Here is a 22,037-nt window from a genome sequence, read left to right as displayed (position 1 = left end):
ACCATCGTTTCCAATGGTTCACACAGAGATTCGTCCGTCGACCGTTCGTTGTGCTGTTTCATGCTTGACTAAGTTGTCAGTAACCTTATTCCCGTGTAGACCCACGTAGCCATACATAATTGTAACTGAAGATAATGGAGCTGCGGTAAGGTTAACATTGTCAGTAGAGTTAGAGTGTTTCAGTATTTCAGACAAGTGGTCGAATCATTGTCAAGCACAGGATTATGGTCGTGGGTTTAAACGTGTTCGAGGAGGTTGTTGTACTCTGCCCGCTTGTGGTTACGCCACGGGTGAAACGTCACCTTCGGCAAGGTTGTATTATTGAATAGTGTCTGGTCGAACAATTCTCTTCAAAGGAGCACATCCTCTCTGTTACTGAATGTAACGCAGCCTTGGGGCTGAAGGAACACCATAGAGAAAGGGCCCTTGGGGTTATACAAGAATAATTATATTGATGGTAATACCAACAACAGTAATAATGATATGTTCAACAGACATTTTGATGGCAAGGATGTCCTCCAGGTGTAACTAAACATTTCAACGTTTCACTTCATTTTATTCTGTTTTGGCTGGAATGATGCACTGCTGAAATTGTTTTAAATCATACAGCTGTCAGTGATACCAGATTATGCGAATACTATCAAAGGAAATTCAAGCAAGATAATACTATAAAATTGCCTTCAAAATATGAGATTTCCAGACGCAAGATGACATCATCGTCTATTTACTATCATATCAAGAAATTTACAGGAACAAAATCAGTTGTGCCAATTACTATCAAAACTGATTTACGGCAACAAGAAAACGTATCATTTAATCAAAGCAAGAAATTGACTGGAATAAGATAATTATCTGGTGACAACAACAATTGATCTTTACAACGAACTTTTTGCAACACTGATCATGGCGATAGTACCATTCCATTGCACTATCTTGAGGAGTGGCCAAGGTTTCGTGTCGGATCCTGTAACTCAGTCAACCTCCTTGAACTTAATCACTCGATCCTCGTCCATCATTGTCATTGACAGTTGCACTAATGCCAGTGAAGCCAGTTCCGAACCTGGCCAAACCTGAAGCGGAAGTTCCGGCTAGTTTGTACTGGTTGGTGAGGTGAGATACCTGCATGATGTCTGAGGACCAGGACATAGGGAGTCAACTTCTCCCCTTATTTCCTGATCCTTTTGCTGAGGGTGAACGTTTCGCTCTTGTAGAATTTTGTTCCGTCGTCCCAAGGGATTAAAACCAGTTACATTTTCCTTTTGAAAGGTCGTTTGATGTATTGGCAGAGAGGCTTTTCTTCATTGTATACCGGTTTATCCGCCAAGTTCGAATATACATCATAATTGTATTTCTCGATTAACTTCAGCATTTTTTCCAATTGATTTAGGATATCGGGTTGTGGGCTGCAGTCCGCTGAGAGAGGGTATCAGGAACTTTCATTAAATGTTTCCCTCGTCAGAAGAGGTGAGAAGTTTGTGTACATTGGAAGTTTAAATGAAGCTGTTGGCGTGGCTCGACCAGGGCCAAAGTTCGAGACTGGACCAGGAATGAACTGTCTCACAGAGCTTCGGTCTCTCCGAGGTATCGCCCAAGGCTTCAGTGGGCAGTTCTGATTCCAAGCATAATGATCCTTCGAACAGTTGGTACACAGGCTGCCCACCTCCCCGTTGATCACCTTTCCCCTACAATAATGTCTCGTCGGTCTTGCTTGAAGCAAACTCCACACCTCCCCCGGCACGATCACCTGGCTTTCATATGCTCTGATCGTCTACACATTTAACATCTTGTCGTCCTTGAAACATACACCGATTAAAAATATCCCAGACGTCCTGCTTTTTATCTCTCCAGCTCCTTCCCTCCGACCCAGTGGAGGAACACCTTGTTGCTAGGGCTGTTGTCTCTGTCCACAGTCCTCTCCGCCCGTAGCACCTGTGTGAGGCAACTTCTCTGTAGATGATCCTGGTCACGTCCAGTTAGGACTGGCTGCCTCTTAAGATTGAGATATCAAGAGTTTACTTTTTTTCTGCAAACTGAGCCCAAGAGATTTCGCATTTTCATCCATCTTGAGTTCCTCTAGGGTTTTGAAGTTAATCACCTTGTAGGTAGCACCCAACTCTTCCTGATGGCGTCAGGTCCATCACTCTTCATCGCTTTACACTCTGCCTTGTTTCGCCAGTAATACGTTTCCTTTGCAATGAGAGCTACTCTGTTGGAATGATTCAGTACGTATGGTGCAGGTGGTGAGCCGCCAGGGGTAAACAAACCCGACCGCGTCAGTAGCCTTCAGTGTTGTCAACAGTGACCATGTGATAGTTCAGCAGTGTTAGCACATACTGTTACTCAACATTTGCCGCCACATCTGTCAAAGGCTACTTACATAGTGAAAGTGTGTGTTGCATTAGTATTAAACTAAAAGAAAAATACTGTGATGTACGATGGAGCTGGAGTGGCTTAGATAAAAAAAAAAATCTTTCATGAACGTGGTCGTCATAGAGTTAGAGCTGTGAGACCCGTACTTTCCTGTTATATAGAGTGGGGTTTATTCGTTGGTTGGATGAGCATTAGCAGGCCTATCAACTTCTTGGGTCATTAAGGCCGACAAGTTACATCCACCAACCGAAAAATTTTGAACACCCTCTTCTGATGTTAAAGTTGTTGCCACTTGAAAGTTTTCGGTTAGGCTTTGATAATTAATCACTGATTTCCCTAAGCCGTTGTCACAGTGCCTCGTACTTTAATTTCTCAGAAGAACCTTTCCTTTTGCCACATTTTCCTGCTAATGCTCCCAGACTACAGGATGTCCTTAGTGATACATCTCCCTTAGGTATATTACATTATCAAAATATATTATCATTACACTGAGTCATGCAGGCTGATGGCGTCACACTCCTTCCACCTTTCATTGCCATTCCTTTCCTCTAGCCCTTCCATTTCAGTATTATAGTATGTCCCCTTTTGCGTTTGTCCTGTGTTAGCCTCCTCCTGCTTCCACTGTTGCACGTTCTCTCTCTCTCTCTCTCTCTCTCTCTCTCTCTCTCTCTCTCTCTCTCTCTCTCTCTCTCTCTCTCTCCTTGGGATCTTCTATCGCATCCTCGTATCCTGTTCCTCTATATTTCCCCTTTATGACCATCTCATTACCTTCATTAATTGTGTCTATGATCTCATCTTTCTCTTTTCTATCACCTTTTACCCTCTTCATCCTCTGTTTGTCTTATAAAATAACGCTTTTCCTCCCCCCATTCCGTTTCCCTCCTGTACACATAGTCTCCATCCCTTTTCCTAAACTGGCCAAGGGAGTATTTATTTCGTCTTTTTTTTTTTTCCACATACTGTCAGTGGTAATGGGTAAACCAGTTTCTGGTGGCCCCACCACAGCAGCTCCAGCTGGGCACAGTCGTAGGATCCAGTTTTACATACAGATGCTCCTGACCTTCAGTCTGACAGACGAAACATAAGCGTAAAAAAATGCCTTACTTTAGTTTCCAAGGTTTATTTGCATCTGTGGTTAGGTATTGTAGACCAACAAACTTTGTTTTTTATGCATAACACCTTTTGCTGGTGGTCAAGGGTTTCTTTTTTTCTTAGAATGAAATATTTGTTGCATGATTTAGTGACCAAATTTTTTTTTGTGTGCGTCGTAATTGTTCGTGGTGTTCCACAGAGGAGGGGAATATCTTGTTACAGGTTAAGCTACGAGCTGTAAGCCACAAAGCCTTCTTTTCCTTTGTAATAAAAGTCTTTTTTTTCGCGGCATTTCGTAGTTCACCAGCCCACGAGTTATCGATAACAGGTTCATTTTGCATGTGGCAGATCAACAGGCCTGGGTTATCTGTGTGATACCAGGTGTGTGCGGTACAGTGTGTTGTCTGTGTATACTGTAATGTTTTTGTTACAATCTGCTGGTAGCCGAGCGTCGGCGGTCTGTATGATACCTGGCTTATATACAGTCTTGGTACCCAGGGTCAGGCCTGCAGCTTGGTACCCAGGGTCAGGCCTGCAGCTTGGTACTCACGGTCAGGTGTGCAGCTTAGTACTTAGGGTGAGGCGTGCACCTTGGTATCCAGTGTGAGGCCTGCATCTTGGAACCCAGGGTCAGGCCTGCGGCTTGGTACCTAGAGTCAGGACTGCGGCTTGGTCAGGCCTGAGGCTTGGTACCCAGGATCAGGCGTGCAGCTTGGTACCTATGTTCAGGCATGCAGCTTGGTACCCAGGATCAGGCGTGCAGCTTGGTACCTATGGTCAGGCATGCAGCTTGGTAACCACGATCAGGCGTGCAGCTTGGTACCTATGTTCAGGCATGCAGCTTGGTACCTATGGTCAGGCATGCAGCTTGGTACCCAGGATCAGGCGTGCAGCTTGGTACCTATGGTCAGGCATGCAGCTTGGTACCCAGGATCAGGCGTGCAGCTTGGTACCTATGTTCAGGCATGCAGCTTGGTACCCAGGATCAGGCGTGCAGCTTGGTACCTATGTTCAGGCATGCAGCTTGGTACCCAGGATCAGGCGTGCAGCTTGGTACCTATGGTCAGGCATGCAGCTTGGTAACCACGATCAGGCGTGCAGCTTGGTACCTATGTTCAGGCATGCAGCTTGGTACCTATGGTCAGGCATGCAGCTTGGTACCCAGGATCAGGCGTGCAGCTTGGTACCTATGGTCAGGCATGCAGCTTGGTACCCAGGATCAGGCGTGCAGCTTGGTACCTATGTTCAGGCATGCAGCTTGGTACCCAGGATCAGGCGTGCAGCTTGGTACCTATGTTCAGGCATGCAGCTTGGTACCCAGGATCAGGCGTGCAGCTTGGTACCTATGGTCAGGCATGCAGCTTGGTAACCACGATCAGGCGTGCAGCTTGGTACCTATGTTCAGGCATGCAGCTTGCCACCTATGGTCAGGCATGCAGCTTGGTACCCAGGATCAGGCGTGCAGCTTGGTACCTATGTTCAGGCATGCAGCTTGGTACCCAGGATCAGGCGTGCAGCTTGGTACCTATGTTCAGGCATGCAGCTTGGTACCCAGGATCAGGCGTGCAGCTTGGTACCTATGGTCAGGCATGCAGCTTGGTAACCACGATCAGGCGTGCAGCTTGGTACCTATGTTCAGGCATGCAGCTTGCCACCTATGGTCAAGCCTGCAGCTTGGTACCCGGGGTCAGGCATGCAGCTTGGTACCCGGGTCAGGCGTACAGCTTGGCACCCGGGGTCAGGCATGCAGCTTGGTACCTATGGTCAGGCATGCAGCTTGGTACCTATGGTCAGGCATGCAGCTTGGTGCCCGGGATCAGGCGTGCAGCTTGGTACCCGGGGTCAGGCGTGCAGCTTGGTACCTAGGGTCAGGCGTGCAGCTTGGTACCCGGGATCAGGCGCGCAGCTTGGTACCCGGGTCAGGCGTGCAGCTTGGTACCCGGGATCAGGCGCGCAGCTTGGTATCCGGGGTCAGGCGTGCAGCTTGGCACCCGGGGTCAGGCGTGCAGCTTGGTACCCGGGATCAGGCGCGCAGCTTGGTATCCGGGGTCAGGCGTGCAGCTTGGTATCCCGGGGTCAGGCGTGCAGCTTGGTACCCGGGGTCAGGCATGCAGCTTGATACCCGGGATCAGGCGTGCAGCTTGGTATCCGGGGTCAGGCGTGCAGCTTGGTATCCGGGGTCAGGCGTGCAGCTTGGTACCCGGGGTCAGGCGTGCAGCTTGGTACCCGGGGTCAGGCGCGCAGCTTGGTACCTATGTTCAGGCATGCAGCTTGGTACCCGGGATCAGGCGCGCAGCTTGGTACCCGGGGTCAGGCGTGCAGCTTGGTACTCGGGGTCAGGCGCGCAGCTTGGTACCCGGGGTCAGGCATGCAGCTTGGTACTCGGGGTCAGGCGCGCAGCTTGGTACCCGGGGTCAGGCATGCAGCTTGGTACCCGGGGTCAGGCATGCAGCTTGGTACTCGGGGTCAGGCGCGCAGCTTGGTACCCGGGGTCAGGCATGCAGCTTGGTACTCGGGGTCAGGCGCGCAGCTTGGTACCCGGGGTCAGGCATGCAGCTTGGTACCCGGGGTCAGGCATGCAGCTTGGTACTCGGGGTCAAGCCTGCAGCTTGGTACCCGGGGTCAGGCATGCAGCTTGGTACCCGGGGTCAGGCATGCAGCTTGGTACTCGGGGTCAAGCCTGCAGCTTGGTACCCGGGGTCAGGCATGCAGCTTGGTACCCGGGGTCAGGCATGCAGCTTGGTACTCGGGGTCAAGCCTGCAGCTTGGTACCCGGGGTCAGGCATGCAGCTTGGTACCCGGGGTCAGGCGTGCAGCTTGGTACCCGGGGTCAGGCATGCAGCTTGGTACCTATGTTCAGGCATGCAGCTTGGTACCCGGGGTCAGGCGCGCAGCTTGGTACCCGGGGTCAGGCATGCAGCTTGGTACTCGGGGTCAGGCGCGCAGCTTGGTACCCGGGGTCAGGCATGCAGCTTGGTACCCACAATATATGAACATCACAGCGTGTTAACAAGGTTGTCACACTGTATAGTCGTATGTTAAATATGAATGGAAGAATGGTCACGCGAAGTGTCTACATTTCCACTGATGGAGGTGTTACAGTACACACACACACACACACACACACACACACACAATGGGGTTAAATACTACGTTTCCTCCTGTAGTACCACAACGTCAGCCAGCCGCAGCCAAGGTCGGTTAACTTCGTAAAAACGTGGAGGAACGTGGGAACACTGCCTAATGTACTGGCTCAGGTCCAGCTACCTGGTGTACTACCGGCCGTTAAGTTTTTGCACCAGTCGTCTCCAGACGTAGAGTTCGGTTTTTGTTTACTATAGGGAAATAGATGTTGAGGTGGTGGTTATGGCCAGGTGGTCTGCCCTCGACCGTCTCCTGGGGCGGGAGATGCTCAAGGGAAGGTAGGAGCTAGGTGGGCCAGGGAAACGGGGAGATTGGGTTGAGAAAGGAAGAGTGAATAGGTACAGGGAGCGGGAGTCAGGATAGGGAAAGCTAGTCGAGTCTTGATAGGGAAAGGTAGTCGTAAGTCAGGGACGGTAGAAGAGAGGAAACGGGGGTGTTGAAATCTTCTATCACACGAAAGGAGCACGGCAAGATAACGTGCGGCTGCTGTAGCCTCCAACCTTGGCTGGGGAGGGCTTACTAACGGTGGATGTTACAGAGGAATGGAGGAAATTGTGTAGGTGTGGAGAAGCTGGGAAGAGGAAGTGAATGATAATTAATGTAGAACTACTGAGCTGAGGAATTCTTGGCGTAAGTCGCGTGAAACTAATTGCAAAGTAAATATCTGATTATTGATAAAGTAATTTCATGTCAGAACAGACTTTCCTTTAGAATTTTTATCGGAGAGTGAGATGATCTGAGGAAAATGGTAATTATGAGACTGGCTTCTGTGTATCTTAAGTTAGAATATTAGAAAAATTTCAGATATTGCATTCAGGCAGATGTTAAACAATATGTGACTGGGGAAGTCACGTGATCTTTATTTTATCGCTTTATAAAGTTGAGGAACAAAAACGCTCGAAAGGAAGCACACCCCATTGTTCAGTGGGATGAATTATTAAATCTAATTTTGGGTGGTGTCGACGTTGGTTGCCAGCCACCTTACAATTTGTGGTTGTGGGAGGCCAAGGAACGTAGCGTTTTCATAAGTCTTTCAGTTTAAACATGAAATGGCAGTGCTGCAACTATAGCGTCAATTAAGCTATTATCTGATGAAATGGTAACCCTGGAGTGAGCATGGTGACGTAGGTATAGTTTCTGTCATCGTAACGGATCTTACCGTTCAAGTAACCTTCATCTAATTCCCTTACCTTGAGAATACCGCAATTCAGACGTTATCCTGTTAAAAGTGTTTGTCGAGTTTCCCGTATGAGAGAACAACGAAGCCAGGATGTGGCTATTATAGTCTCTGACGCCCTCCAAGAGCCGCTCTTTCCTGCTGGCTGGTCCGCTCATGCATCACTGTGAATGTAGATTTTCTCTCACATTCATTTGGCACCTCTCCTGGGAGTGGTCCATATAGTCATCTGAGGAGCTCATTCTGGGCAGCTTTCCCGCTCGTCTCCATCAGTGGAAATATGGTTACTTCGTGTGACCATTTTGTCATATTTAGCATTGGGATTTTCAGTGTATGACAACCTCCTTAACACGCTGTGAGATATTCATGTTCTGAGGGTACCAAGCTGCAGGCCTGACCCAGGGTACCAAGCTACAGGCTTGACCCTAGGCATCAAGCTGCAGGCCTGACCCTGGGTACCAAGCTGCAGGCCTTACCCAGGGTACCAAGCTACAGGCTTGACCCTAGGCATCAAGCTGCAGGCCTGACCCTGGGTACCAAGTTGCAGGCCTGACACCAGGCACAAGCTACAGGCCTGACTCTGGGTACCAAGCTGCAGGCTTGACCTTGGTACCAAACTTCAGGCCTTACCCTAGGTACCAAGCTTCAAGCTTTACCCTAGTTACCAAGCTTCAGGCCTTACCCTAGTTACCAAGCTTCAGGCCTTACTCTAGGTACCAAGCTGTAGGTCTGACCCTAGGTACCAAGCTGCAGGCTGACCCTAGCTACCAAGCTGCAGGTCTTACCCTAGGTATCAAGCTGCAGGTCTTACCCTAGGTATCAAGCTGCAGGCCTAACCCTAGGTACCAAGCTGCAGGCCTAACCCTAGGTATCAAGCTGCAGGCCTAACCCTAGGTGCCAAGCTGCTCCTAGGAGGTATTTATCACTCGGTTCAGGTGAAGCTGGGTTATGCTAATACCAGTTCACGTGGTACTTGAGTTACATGTTATGATTATTCTCATCTTCCCATGTCTTTCTGTTTTGATCTATCTGCATATTTGCCCACGTGAGGTCTTTATGTAATTATTTCACGTACACTAGTCTGCTAAAGACTCCCAGTGTGGTAGCTCATTTTAAGTGCTAGTGTGCCAGTGGGAGCCACTGGGGCAAAAACTAAGGCCGACCTCACCCACCCCATCACAGGCCGCCAAGGTCTTCCAGGTATCATCAGCTGCACCTGGCTCCCTCCACATGCCTAGATCACGCCATATACCTGGTTCCCTCCACTTATGTGGCTCCCCTGAGCTTGGGGCTATACAATAATATTTATATTGATGATGATAATACCAATGACAGTAATAATGATATGTTCAACAGACATTTTGATGGCAAGGATGTCCTTCAGCTGTAACTAAACATTTCGACGTTTCATTTCATTTTATTCCGTTTCGGCTGGAATGATGCACTGCAGAAATTGTTTTGAATCATACAGCTGCACATGTGGTCTAATCATTTTGGAAATTTTGGGTGAATAGTGTGATTAGCTAATTCAACCAGGGGTAACTGTAACCTGCCCCGCCAGGCGTGGACCACAGCGTTATGCAGGACACCGTCGTGTCATAGGTCTAGCAGGGACGGCTAGGAATTTCACCGTCTGAGCATGACGGGTACGACCCTTGGGTAAAATGGCCTGACCCTCAACCATACCCTTCAGGAATATGTCGCAGGTCGTACCGTCATGCTCAAAGGACTGAAGACACATAGGGGGAACAAACGTTTATGGTCGGGTCGGGCCTCTGCCTTGACGTACATCAGCAGGGAATCTGTCGGAGGCTAGATGAAGGGACAGACCGAGGCTGTGGTGGGTAACGTGGAGTAGGTTAGGCCTGTGTCAAAGAGCACTGTCAAAGGAAGAACAAACTTTTCAGCTTGAGGGGTTTAGACCGTGTCGAGGAGAATCGGGAACAGGTTGCTTCTGTCAAGTGGGGAAGTGAGGATCGACTCGGACTGTGGAAGTGGACTCAAAAATGGTTTGGAACTATGTCAAGAGGATTATGCGACTGTTATGCAGGAGAGGATGACATGGGGGACAGATTTAGTCCTTGTGGAGGAGAGGGAATGAGTTGTGTCGAGAAAGACGCGGATCTGGTAATGAGTTGGTATTGTTCTGGAGTTGGTGGCTACGTGTACCTAAGACTGGGGAGGGTACTTATGCACGACACGGGACAATGAATCTGGTAACACTGGTTTTTTCACTGGTAAAGTTGGTTTACGATGCGAGGGTGTGTCTGCCACCACATCTCCCATCCCCCGCCAGCAACCAGATCTACACTCCTGCTATGGGAGCTCTTCAACGAAACAAATATCTTTCTTTCCTCATTAGAATTCAGAATGTATTCGTATTTGAATTATTAATCTTAATCAAAATTGCAGACTGTCAACAGGAAACATAGGAAGAATAGGTGATGTACGAAGCTTGATAGTTTAGGCCAGAAGTTAAGACGCTGAGTGCAACCTTTCAGACTATGGTGACGCTGTTTACCCCATCTGTCGTGCAGCTCATGCCATCCGTGTGCCTAAGTCTTGCTCTCCATCATAGTATATGTTGTGTGCCTTAGCGCGTATGTATGTGTAATTTATTTATATTTAATTATCTAATTGTACTCTACGGCGAGGAAGCTTTGCACTCGTTGGGCTCAATCTCGTGTTTATTCTCATCTATCATGCATTTCTAAGTTTCCGTATGTTGTCTACATTTACTGTTTGTACATTGTTTGCTTCAGTCGTCCATCACTCTTATGCTTTATATCTATTCCAATGAGTCTTTCGCTTAATTTCAGCTTATGCCCTCTGGTTGCTCCATCCTTACATCTTTAGAAGAACCATTCACTGTCTTCGTCAGTCTGGTTTTAAAACTTAAAAGGTTGTGATAAGGCCACCCCTCACTCTTTTCTCTTCCCTAGTGGATAAACTTAAGGCCCTTAGTCCTGTTCCTGTGACTCAACTCTGTTGATTCTCTTACCATCATATTTGCTTTCCTCTGGACCTTCTCCATTACCTATTTGTGCCTGAGAATCATATTCTGCTTTTTACATTATGCAAAACATGAACAGCTAGCTGAATATTTCCTTATCCATAATCTTAAATGTAATTTTGATATTTTCCGGCAGACAGTTGGTCTCCTTAACTATTCTCCTAAAGGGGGACTCTAGCAACAGGGTAGGGACGATGTCGACTCCCATGTTTCTCTCGCACAGTGATTCCTGCAGCATATATCATGATTGATAATATTCCCACCGAGGCCTCCTCTCACTGTGACCCTTCCTCATTATTTCAAAACTACCTGGGTTGAGTTTCATGCACCCTCTGTCTAGGTTCCCTCGTAACTTGATTAATTTCTCCTTTCTTTTCACTTCCTTCCAGACATATACTCCATCCGCAATCGTATTTAGGCAAGTCATTTGTATAGATCTAGAAGAGTAATGGTCAATGCCCTTGGCCGGGGAGTTGACCCTCGCTGACCGGCCAGTGAACCTACCAAAGACGTATTTCCATGTTCCCCGACGATGCACGGAAAAAAAAAGGGCTTCTTCGATAAAAGAAATATATGATAATGGTCTTCTTTGGCTTTCAGATGACACCTCCAAGGCCTCCTGGTTAAAAAAAAATTAGAATGTGTGCTTGCTCCTGAGCTGAGTGATTACCATAAAGCTGTAGTAAGTCTGAACCTTGAAAGGTGGCCTTTGTTGGCCTGCAAGACCAGGCTCTGGTACCCTTGGACCCTGCCTCTGATGCTGAGGTACATACCTTCATTGTAATTTGAGGTCGCTATATCACGTATATTGAATGAGTGCTGTGAATTGAGTGAAAACATACAAGGCTGGGGAGGCATTTGATGGCTTTTGGTAGCCTTAAACCTGTCTTCAAGACACACGTGCGTGGTCTACAACCTGGCCCGGATTTTGAAGTACTTGCATCCAATATCTGGAGCCTCCAGGTGCTACAGTTCGGCCTGGAAAGGGTGCGCACAAACACACAAACTCTTGGAATCATAGGTATATCTTTACCCCCAGGACCAATTTCTATGAAAGATCCGGAGCCTTTCTAAAGGCTATTGCATCCCAAGGCGGCGTTTCCCCAGCTAGGGAAATAAAGACTCTTTGGTATGAGAAGTTTTCTGATAAGACAATTCTCCCAGTAATGTAGCCTCGCTAAAGTGACTCTTATTCACTCACGGTGTAATTTGGAGCAGGCAGAGTCCGGTAACACTCTCATACCACCAAGTTTGTATAGAAATTACATGAAGTACTTAAATGGACTTTGCATGAAAATACGATAAATCTGAAACATAATAGCTGAATTGCAATGCTTTGTAAACACAAGACACGTTGATATCATTATATTTATAGAAACATTTCTAAACACGTAAAACAAAGATCTAATTTGCGAGTACATCTGCCGGACTAATTATTTGTGAGGGACAGAGACGGGCGAGGTGGAACTGCATTGTATGTAAAATCTTACCTAAACTACAATGAAATTCAGACTACAGCATCTGTTGCTGTCCAACACTACTGTGTTCTGATTAGCACACAATTTTCCAAACCGTACATAAACTTTATATATATATATATATATATATATATATATATATATATATATATATATATATATATATATATATATATATATATATATTTCTTTCAAACTATTCGCCATTTCCCGCGTTAGCGAGGTAGCGTTAAGAACAGAGAACTGGGCCTTTGAGGGAATATCCTCACCTGGCCCCCTTCCTTGTTCCTTCTTTTGGAAAATTAAAAAAAAAAAAATAATGAGAGGGGAGGATTTCCAGCCCCCCGGTCCCTCCCCTTTTAGTCGCCTTCTACGACACGCAGGGAATACGTGGGAAGAAGTATTCTTTTTCCCTTATCCCCAGGGATAATATATATATATATATATATATATATATATATATATATATATATATATATATATATATATATATATACATATATATATATATATATATATATATATATATATATATATATACACGTCCTAGTCAGCCAGCAGACACTGACGCTCTACGAGTTTACATCGAGCGATAAAGGTAGAGGGTCGATCATTCTTGGGGATTTTTATCTTCCAGAAATCAACTAGCGAACTGTTTCAGGTGTAGAAAGTGAATCTGCTAGACTTGTCAACTTTGTCGAGGACAGTTGTCTCTACCAAACTTTCACAAAGCCGAAGAGGGAAGCTGATATACTTAATCTAGTTCTTACAATCTCATGATAGTAATTGAAAACATCACATGAAATTGCCAAACCTTTGACCTTTATTTTTGATAAACCTTTCCAAGATGGAAAATTATCGCAGGACTGGAGCCTGGCTGACAATATTCCCATATTCAAAAAGAGGAAACCGAGAAATGCCTGGCAATTACCGTCCCATTATGCTCACATCAATTGTATGTACAGTTATGCGAGTTGATTACTAAAGATAAAACCGTAACTTACCTGGAACGACAGAGTCTGGTCAATAATACACAGCATGGTTTCACATGTAATAGCTCATGCTGTACAAACCTTCCTGAATTCTGTCATAAATTAGTACCCACGACAAGACTTAAGTAATATATTTATATTTCTGGACTTCCAAAAAGCATTCGACAAAGTCCACCACGTTAAACTGATGCAAAGAGTCAGTGGCATAGGAAACTGGACAGAAGTATTGTTACGTGAAAAGAAGTAAAGAGTCCCAATGAATGGTGAAGGTGTCACCGCAATCACCCGTAACAAGTGGGGTCTTCCAGGGATACGTCCTGGGGGTCCTATACTTTTCGTCATATATTTTATATTAATGTAGGGCTAAATAACTTGTGTCCAAAATTGCAAATAACACAAAGATCGGCAGTGCCATATCAAATGAAGAAAAATAGGCTATTACAAGAGGATCTCGATGAAATAGCTCGCTGAGTGGTCTAGAAAAAAGCAAATGCCGTTCAACGTCAATATTTGTCGGCTGTTGCAGGTAGGAAATCTCATCAAGAAATTCGATTACGAACTGATGGGCCACAAAATTGAGGTACAACCGTTGTGTGAGGGATCTAGGGGTCACTGTCTTCACCAACTTCAAAGTCTTCCAGAATTGTAAAGAAGCTGCCAAGAAAGCGATGGGATGCTAGAATTTATTGACAGAAACTTCACATACAAAAGCAGAAATGTAGTATTGCCATCATACCCAAGTCTAGTTAGACCCCAACTCGAATACACAGTGTTGTTCTTGTCCCCTCTACTTCGATAAAGATATTCTTAAATTGGAAACAGTGCCGTGAAGAGCAACTGAATTGATTCCTTCCTTTCGTATAAACCATATGAGGACAGAATACAAGAACTTAATCTGTTCTCCCTGGACAAGAGGTGGCTCTGAGGCAAGTTGATATATTGTTTTGAAATACATGAAGGGCTCAACAACGTTGACACTGAAAGATATTTCACGGCCGCGCCAGTACTGCTAATGAGAGACTAGGGACTTGAACTTCAGAGGTCATCGAGTTAATCTGGATTGCAAGATAAATTTCTTTACTGATGGCATTATTGACGCATGGAATGAATATGCTCCCAGAACATGTTCAGAACAGCACTGTTAAGATGTTCAAAATTAAGCTTGGTCATCACCTCTCACTCTCCGTTATTGAATAAGTCTTTCAATTAGTCATCTCAGCCACTGATCTCGCTTGGCCGTGCTGCCACCTTTACGGGAACATAAGGGAATGATTGTATCATTCTTCCACTTCAGGAGTAACATAGACATAGTAAGTTCCGAAGCAGGAGCTCAAAGTTTATCCTTACTGTTGTCTTTATAACTATTACGTGAAAGTCTGCTTCTGGCTGTTTTGTCCTGCAAGTTACTTTACTAACTGTTCCCTGTCCGGCGTGTTGTCGGAGAGGGTAGAAGGTAGGGAGAGAGCCTTTACTTTGCTATCCTTTGCTCTTCCTATTATGGAGGGGCCTACGTCTCTTTAAACAGCTTTAAGGCCAGACTACCTCGTTTGGGCCTTGGGTTTGTGTATTTATTTGTATATGTAAATTCTCTCTCTCTCTCTCTCTCTCTCTCTCTCTCTCTCTCTCTCTCTCTCTCTCTCTCTCTCTCTCTCTCTCTCGCTCGCTCTCTCTCTCTCTCTCTCTCTCTCTCTCTCTCTCTCTCTCTCTCTCTCTCTCTCTCTCTCTCTCTCTCTCTGCATATATATATATATATATATATATATATATATATATATATATATATATGAATTGGATCGATGTGGTATACCGGGGTTGACGTGCTGTCAATGGATTGAATCAGGGCATGTGAAGCGTCTGGGGTAAACCATGGAAAGCTGTGTAGGTATGTATATTTCCGTGTGTGGACGTATGTATATACATGTGTATGGGGGTGGGTTGGGCCATTTCTTTCGTCTGTTTCCTTGCGCTACCTCGCAAGAGAGAGGCATTTGGACGATTTTTGCAGGGAAAAAATGCAATTGAGTGGGAGAGGTATAAAAGAAAGAGACAGGAGGTCAAGAGAAAGGTGCAAGAGGTGAAAAAAAGGGCAAATGAGAGTTGGGGTTAGAGAGTATCATTAAATTTTTAGGGAAAATAAAAAGATGTTCTGGAAGGAGGTAAATAAAGTGCGTAAGACAAGGGAGCAAATGGGAACTTCAGTGAAGGGCGCAATTGGGGGGGTGATAACAAGTAGTGGTGATGTGAGAAGGAGATGGAGTGAGTATTTTGAAGGTTTGTTGAATGTGTTTGATGATAGAGTGGCAGATATAGGGTGTTTTGGTCGAGGTGGTGTGCAAAGTGAGAGGGTTAGGGAAAATGATTTGGTAAACAGAGAAGAGGTAGTGAAAGCTTTGCGGAAGATGAAAGCCGGCAAGGCAGCAGGTTTGGATGGTATTGCAGTGGAATTTATTAAAAAAGGGGGTGACTGTATTGTTGACTGGTTGGTAAGGTTATTTAAAGTATGTATGACTCATGGTGAAGTGCCTGAGGATTGGCGGAATGCGTGCATAGTGCCATTGTACAAAGGCAAAGGGGATAAGAGTGAGTGCTCAAATTACAGAGGTATAAGTTTGTTGAGTATTCCTGGTAAATTATATGGGAGGGTATTGATTGAGAGGGTGAAGGCATGTACAGAGCATCAGATTGGGGAAGAGCAGTGTGGTTTCAGAAGTGGTAGAGGATGTGTGGATCAGGTGTTTGCTTTGAAGAATGTATGTGAGAAATACATAGAAAAGCAAATGGATTTGTATGTAGCATTTATGGATCTGGAGAAGGCATATGATAGAGTTGATAGAGATGCTCTGTGGAAGGTATTAAGAATATATGGTGTGGGAGGCAAGTTGTTAGAAGCAGTGAAAAGTTTTTATCGAGGATGTAAGGCATGTGTACGTGTAGGAAGAGAGGAAAGTGATTGGTTCTCAGTGAATGTAGGTTTGCGGCAGGGGTGTGTGATGTCTCCATGGTTGTTTAATTTGTTTATGGATGGGGTTGTTTGGGAGGTGAATGCAAGAGTTTTGGAAAGGGGCAAGTATGAAGTCTGTTGGGGATGAGAGAGCTTGGGAAGTGAGTCAGTTGTTGTTCGCTGATGATACAGCGCTGGTGGCTGATTCATGTGAGAAACTGCAGAAGCTGGTGACTGAGTTTGGTAAAGTGTGTGAAAGAAGAAAGTTAAGAGTAAATGTGAATAAGAGCAAGGTAATTAGGTACAGTAGGGTTGAGGGTCAAGTCAATTGGGAGGTGAGTTTGAATGGAGAAAAACTGGAGGAAGTGAAGTGTTTTAGATATCTGGGAGTGGATCTGGCAGCGGATGGAACCATGGAAGCGGAAGTGGATCATAGGGTGGGGGAGGGGGCGAAAATTCTGGGAGCCTTGAAGAATGTGTGGAAGTCGAGAACATTATCTCGGAAAGCAAAAATGGGTATGTTTGAAGGAATAGTGGTTCCAACAATGTTGTATGGTTGCGAGGCGTGGGCTATGGATAGAGTGGTGCACAGGAGGATGGATGTGCTGGAAATGAGATGTTTGAGGACAATGTGTGGTGTGAGGTGGTTTGATCGAGTAAGTAACGTAAGGGTAAGAGAGATGTGTGGAAATAAAAAGAGCGTGGTTGAGAGAGCAGAAGAGGGTGTTTTGAAATGGTTTGGGCACATGGAGAGAATGAGTGAGGAAAGATTGACCAAGAGGATATATGTGTCGGAGGTGGAGGGAACGAGGAGAAGAGGGAGACCAAATTGGAGGTGGAAAGATGGAGTGAAAAAGATTTTGTGTGATCGGGGCCTGAATATGCAGGAGGGTGAAAGGAGGGCAAGGAATAGAGTGAATTGGATCGATGTGGTATACCGGGGTTGACGTGCTGTCAGTGGATTGAATCAGGGCATGTGAAGCGTCTGGGGTAAACCATGGAAAGCTGTGTAGGTATGTATATTTGCGTGTGTGGACGTATGTATATACATGTGTATGGGGGTGGGTTGGGCCATTTCTTTCGTCTGTTTCCTTGCGCTACCTCGCAAACGCGGGAGACAGCGACAAAGCAAAAAAAAAGAAAAAAAAAAAATATATATATATATATATATATATATATATATATATATATATATATATATGTGTGTGTGTGTGTGTGTGTGTGTGTGTGTGTGTGTGTGTGTGTGTATGTGTGTGTGTGTGTGTGTTCAGTGTTGTAAATGGAAATGGTGAAGAGCTTGTAGATTTATGTGCTGAAAAAGGTCTGGTGATTGGGAATACCTGGTTTAAAAAGCGAGATATACATAAGTATACGTATGTAAGTAGGAGAGATGGCCAGAGAGCGTTATTGGATTACGTGTTAATTGACAGGCGCGTGAAAGAGAGACTTTTGGATGTTAATGTGCTAAGAGGTGCAACTGGAGAGATGTCTGATCATTATCTTGTGGTGGCTAAGGTGAAGATTTGTATGGGTTTTCAGAAAAGAAGAGTGAATGTTGGGGTGAAGAGGGTGGTGAGAGTAAGTGAGCTTGGGAAGGAGACTTGTGTGAGGAAGTACCAGGAGAGACTGAGTACAGAATGGAAAAAGGTGAGAGCAATGGAAGTAAGGGGAGTGGGGGAGGAATGGGATGTATTTAGGGAATCAGTGATGGATTGCGCAAAAGATGCTTGTGGCATGAGAAGAGTGGGAGGTGGGTTGATTAGAAAGGGTAGTGATTGGTGGGATGAAGAAGTAAGATTATTAGTGAAAGAGAAGAGAGAGGCATTTGGACGATTTTTGCAGGGAAAAAATGCAATTGAGTGGGAGATGTATAAAAGAAAGAGACAGGAGGTCAAGAGAAAGGTGCAAGAGGTGAAAAAGAGGGCAAATGAGAGTTGGGGTGAGAGAGTATCATTAAATTTTAGGGAGAATAAAAAGATGTTCTGGAAGGAGGTAAATAAAGTGCGTAAGACAAGGGAGCAAATAGGAACTTCAGTGAAGGGCGCAAATGGGGAGGTGATAACAAGTAGTAGTGATGTGAGAAGGAGATGGAGTGAGTATGTTGAAGGTTTGTTGAATGTCTTTGATGATAGAGTGGCAGATATAGGGTGTTTTGGTCGAGGTGGTGTGCAAAGTGAGAGGGTTAGGGAAAATGATTTGGTAAACAGAGAAGAGGTAGTAAAAGCTTTGTGGAAGATGAAAGCCGGCAAGGCAGCAGGTTTGGATGGTATTGCAGTGGAATTTATTAAAAAAGGGGGTGACTGTATTATTGACTGGTTGGTAAGGTTATTTAATGTATGTATGACTCATGGTGAGGTGCCTGAGGATTGGCGGAATGCGTGCATAGTGCCATTGTACAAAGGCAAAGGGGATAAGAGTGAGTGCTCGAATTACAGAGGTATAAGTTTGTTGAGTATTCCTGTTAAATTATATGGGAGGGTATTGATTGAGAGGGTGAAGGCATGTACAGAGCATCAGATTGGGGAAGAGCAGTGTGGTTTCAGAAGTGGTAGAGGATGTGTGGATCAGGTGTTTGCTTTGAAGAATGTATGTGAGAAATACTTAGAAAAGCAAATGGATTTGTATGTAGCATTTATGGATCTGGAGAAGGCATATGATAGAGTTAATAGAGATGCTCTGTGGAAGGTATTAAGAATATATGGTGTGGGAGGAAAGTTGTTAGAAGCAGTGAAAAGTTTTTATCGAGGATGTAAGGCATGTGTACGTGTAGGAAGAGAGGAAAGTGATTGGTTCTCAGTGAATGTAGGTTTGCGGCAGGGGTGTGTGATGTCTCCATGGTTGTTTAATTTGTTTATGGATGGGGTTGTTAGGGAGGTGAATGCAAGAGTTTTGGAAAGAGGGGCAAGTATGAAGTCTGTTGGGGATGAGAGAGCTTGGGAAGTGAGTCAGTTGTTGTTCGCTGATGATACAGCGCTGGTGGCTGATTCATGTGAGAAACTGCAGAAGCTGGTGACTGAGTTTGGTAAAGTGTGTGAAAGAAGAAAGTTAAGAGTAAATGTGAATAAGAGCAAGGTTATTAGGTACAGTAGGGTTGAGGGTCAAGTCAATTGGGAGGTAAGTTTGAATGGAGAAAAACTGGAGGAAGTAAAGTGTTTTAGATATCTGGGAGTGGATCTGGCAGCGGATGGAACCATGGAAGCGGAAGTGGATCATAGGGTGGGGGAGGAGGGCGAAAATCCTGGGGGCCTTGAAGAATGTGTGGAAGTCGAGAACATTATCTCGGAAAGCAAAAATGGGTATGTTTGAAGGAATAGTGGTTCCAACAATGTTGTATGGTTGCGAGGCGTGGGCTATGGATAGAGTTGTGCGCAGGAGGATGGATGTGCTGGAAATGAGATGTTTGAGGACAATGTGTGGTGTGAGGTGGTTTGATCGAGTAAGTAACGTAAGGGTAAGAGAGATGTGTGGAAATAAAAAGAGCGTGGTTGAGAGAGCAGAAGAGGGTGTTTTGAGATGGTTTGGGCACAGGGAGAGAATGAGTGAGGAAAGATTGACTAAGAGGACATATGTGTCGGAGGTGGAGGGAACGAGGAGAAGTGGGAGACCAAATTGGAGGTGGAAAGATGGAGTGAAAAAGATTTTGTGTGATCGGGGCCTGAACATGCAGGAGGGTGAAAGGAGGGCAAGGAATAGAGTGAATTGGATCGATGTGGTATACCGGGGTTGACGTGCTGTCAGTGGATTGAATCAAGGCATGTGAAGCGTCTGGGGTAAACCATGGAAAGCTGTGTAGGTATGTATATTTGCGTGTGTGGACGTATGTATATACATGTGTATGGGGGTGGGTTGGGCCATTTCTTTCGTCTGTTTCCTTGCGCTACCTCGCAAACGCGGGAGACAGCGACAAAGCAAAAAGAAAAAAAAAAGATATATATATATATATATATATATATATATATATATATATATATATATATATATATATATATATATATATATATATATATATTATATATATAAATATATATATATATATATATATATATATATATATATATATATATATATATATATATATATATATATATATATATATATATTTATAAAACTGTACTGGTGATACATCTGATGCGTCTATATATGGAACACTGACTGTGTTTTCCTTCTGGTTTTCAGGCGGTTGTAGCGATGATGATGGTGAGGCTGACGTTGGCGGCGTCTGTCGTGCCTCACGCACCCCCGCACCTCTCGGACCACCTGGACCCCACCTCCTGCCCACCCACGTACCACCAACACCCTCTGGTACGTCACTTGCTATAATTTTTTTCCCCCTTGGGTTGTTAGGAAAGGTAACCCGCACGTAGACAAGATGCGAGTAGTTCTTCGGTATAAATACGTATAGTTTAGGCAGCCGGACGTGTGTTGAGGGTTTTGTTTGGGTATTTTGAGACATTTCTTTTTAATACTTCCAGTAGCATGCTAAGGGGTATGCCCTACGATGACAGTACATCCCTACCCACGACACGGCATCACTGCCCATGAGAATGCACATCTACTCATGACATTGCATCCCCCCGACCATGACGGAGTATCCTAGCCTCTGGCCAATATTGCATCTCAGCCATGACAATACATAATGATAATGGTGATATATTGTTCACGATCATTATCATGAATATTAGAAGTATTGGGACTTTATTTAGCAAGAATGCTGTGAACACAAGCGCTAACAGGACCTCTTCCAGTTGTTAACGGAGCTGTGTGTTGCGATGTCCCACAACCGTGTGCTGGGATATCCCACACCCGAGTTTTGGGATGTTTTACACCCGTGTGTTAGTGTCCCACACCTGTCTCTTGGGGTGTCCCACACCCTTGTGTTGGGGTGTCCCACACCTGTATGTTGGGGTGTCCCACACCTGTGTGTTGGGATGTCTCACGATCATGTGTTAGGGAAGCCCCATAACCATGTGATGGGATATCCCACACCCATGTGTAAGGGGAGCCCCACAACCATGTGTTGGTGTGGCCACACAACCGTATGTTTTGAATATATTTTATTGTAACATTTTTATCATTTTCCTCTGCGTGCAGATCCTTGTGTCAGTGGATGGGTTTCGTGCTGAATATCTGAGTCGTGGGATGACGCCAACCATACAGGCTTTGGCATCTAAGGGCACGAGGGCCCCCTACATGAAGCCCTCCTTTCCCACAATCACCTTCCCCAACCACTACACACTGGTCACCGTGAGTATTACCACCTGGGTTTTCGTATCAGTTGTCTCCACCTTCCTCTGCTGCATCTTTTTACCGTTGTAATAAAGTGACCTGAGTTAATAATCTATGCGTAACTGTATTGTTTATTTTTGTACTCATTTCTTATTCTTTGTCTCGTATTCTTTCAGTCTGGAAGGTAGAGGTTCTTTTTCCTTTAATGTGGGAGTATGTACCAGGGTAATTTGGCCATTGTAAGTTGTTTCAGCCATGAGGAGTGGCAACAATATAGTAGTGAGCAGGATTTTCAGGAGACACGAACTTGTAGCTTGAATTAACTTAGCTTCCCTAGTCTCGTGATTACAGAATGATCGCCTTGATAGCTGACAAAGTTGGATGATGGTGAATGAATAATTAATCAGCTATTTGTTTGTTAAGTCATAAATTCCAGGAGTAATTTTCTGAGGAAGGGAATGATCAACTGAGAAGAGAGTAAACTTGATGGTGAGTTTTCATCCAAAGATACTGACATGGCTGAAAAACAGTCCATTGTAAAGATTCATGTATATCGATGCTGATGTAGTGGTTGGAAATGGAAAGGGCTTAAACTTTTGGATCG

General features: G+C 45.1%; 1 protein-coding gene across 3 annotated transcripts in view; it reads left to right on the top strand.

Annotated features, from left to right (window-relative positions):
- LOC139757368 (venom phosphodiesterase 2-like) overlaps positions 1–22,037 on the top strand; it is a 156,099-nt gene that overhangs the window by 9,121 nt on the left and 124,941 nt on the right. For all 3 annotated transcript variants that reach the window (XM_071677790.1, XM_071677782.1, XM_071677799.1), the window contains exons 2-3: positions 20,384–20,509; positions 21,299–21,451. In XM_071677790.1, the coding sequence (XP_071533891.1) occupies positions 20,384–20,509; positions 21,299–21,451 (279 nt within the window). The remainder of the gene's footprint in view (positions 1–20,383; positions 20,510–21,298; positions 21,452–22,037) is intronic.

The sequence above is a fragment of the Panulirus ornatus genome, chromosome 2 (genome assembly GCF_036320965.1).
Source record: "Panulirus ornatus isolate Po-2019 chromosome 2, ASM3632096v1, whole genome shotgun sequence".
In the NCBI taxonomy this organism is placed as follows: domain Eukaryota; kingdom Metazoa; phylum Arthropoda; class Malacostraca; order Decapoda; family Palinuridae; genus Panulirus; species Panulirus ornatus.
This window is presented reverse-complemented; position numbering and strand designations above follow the sequence as displayed.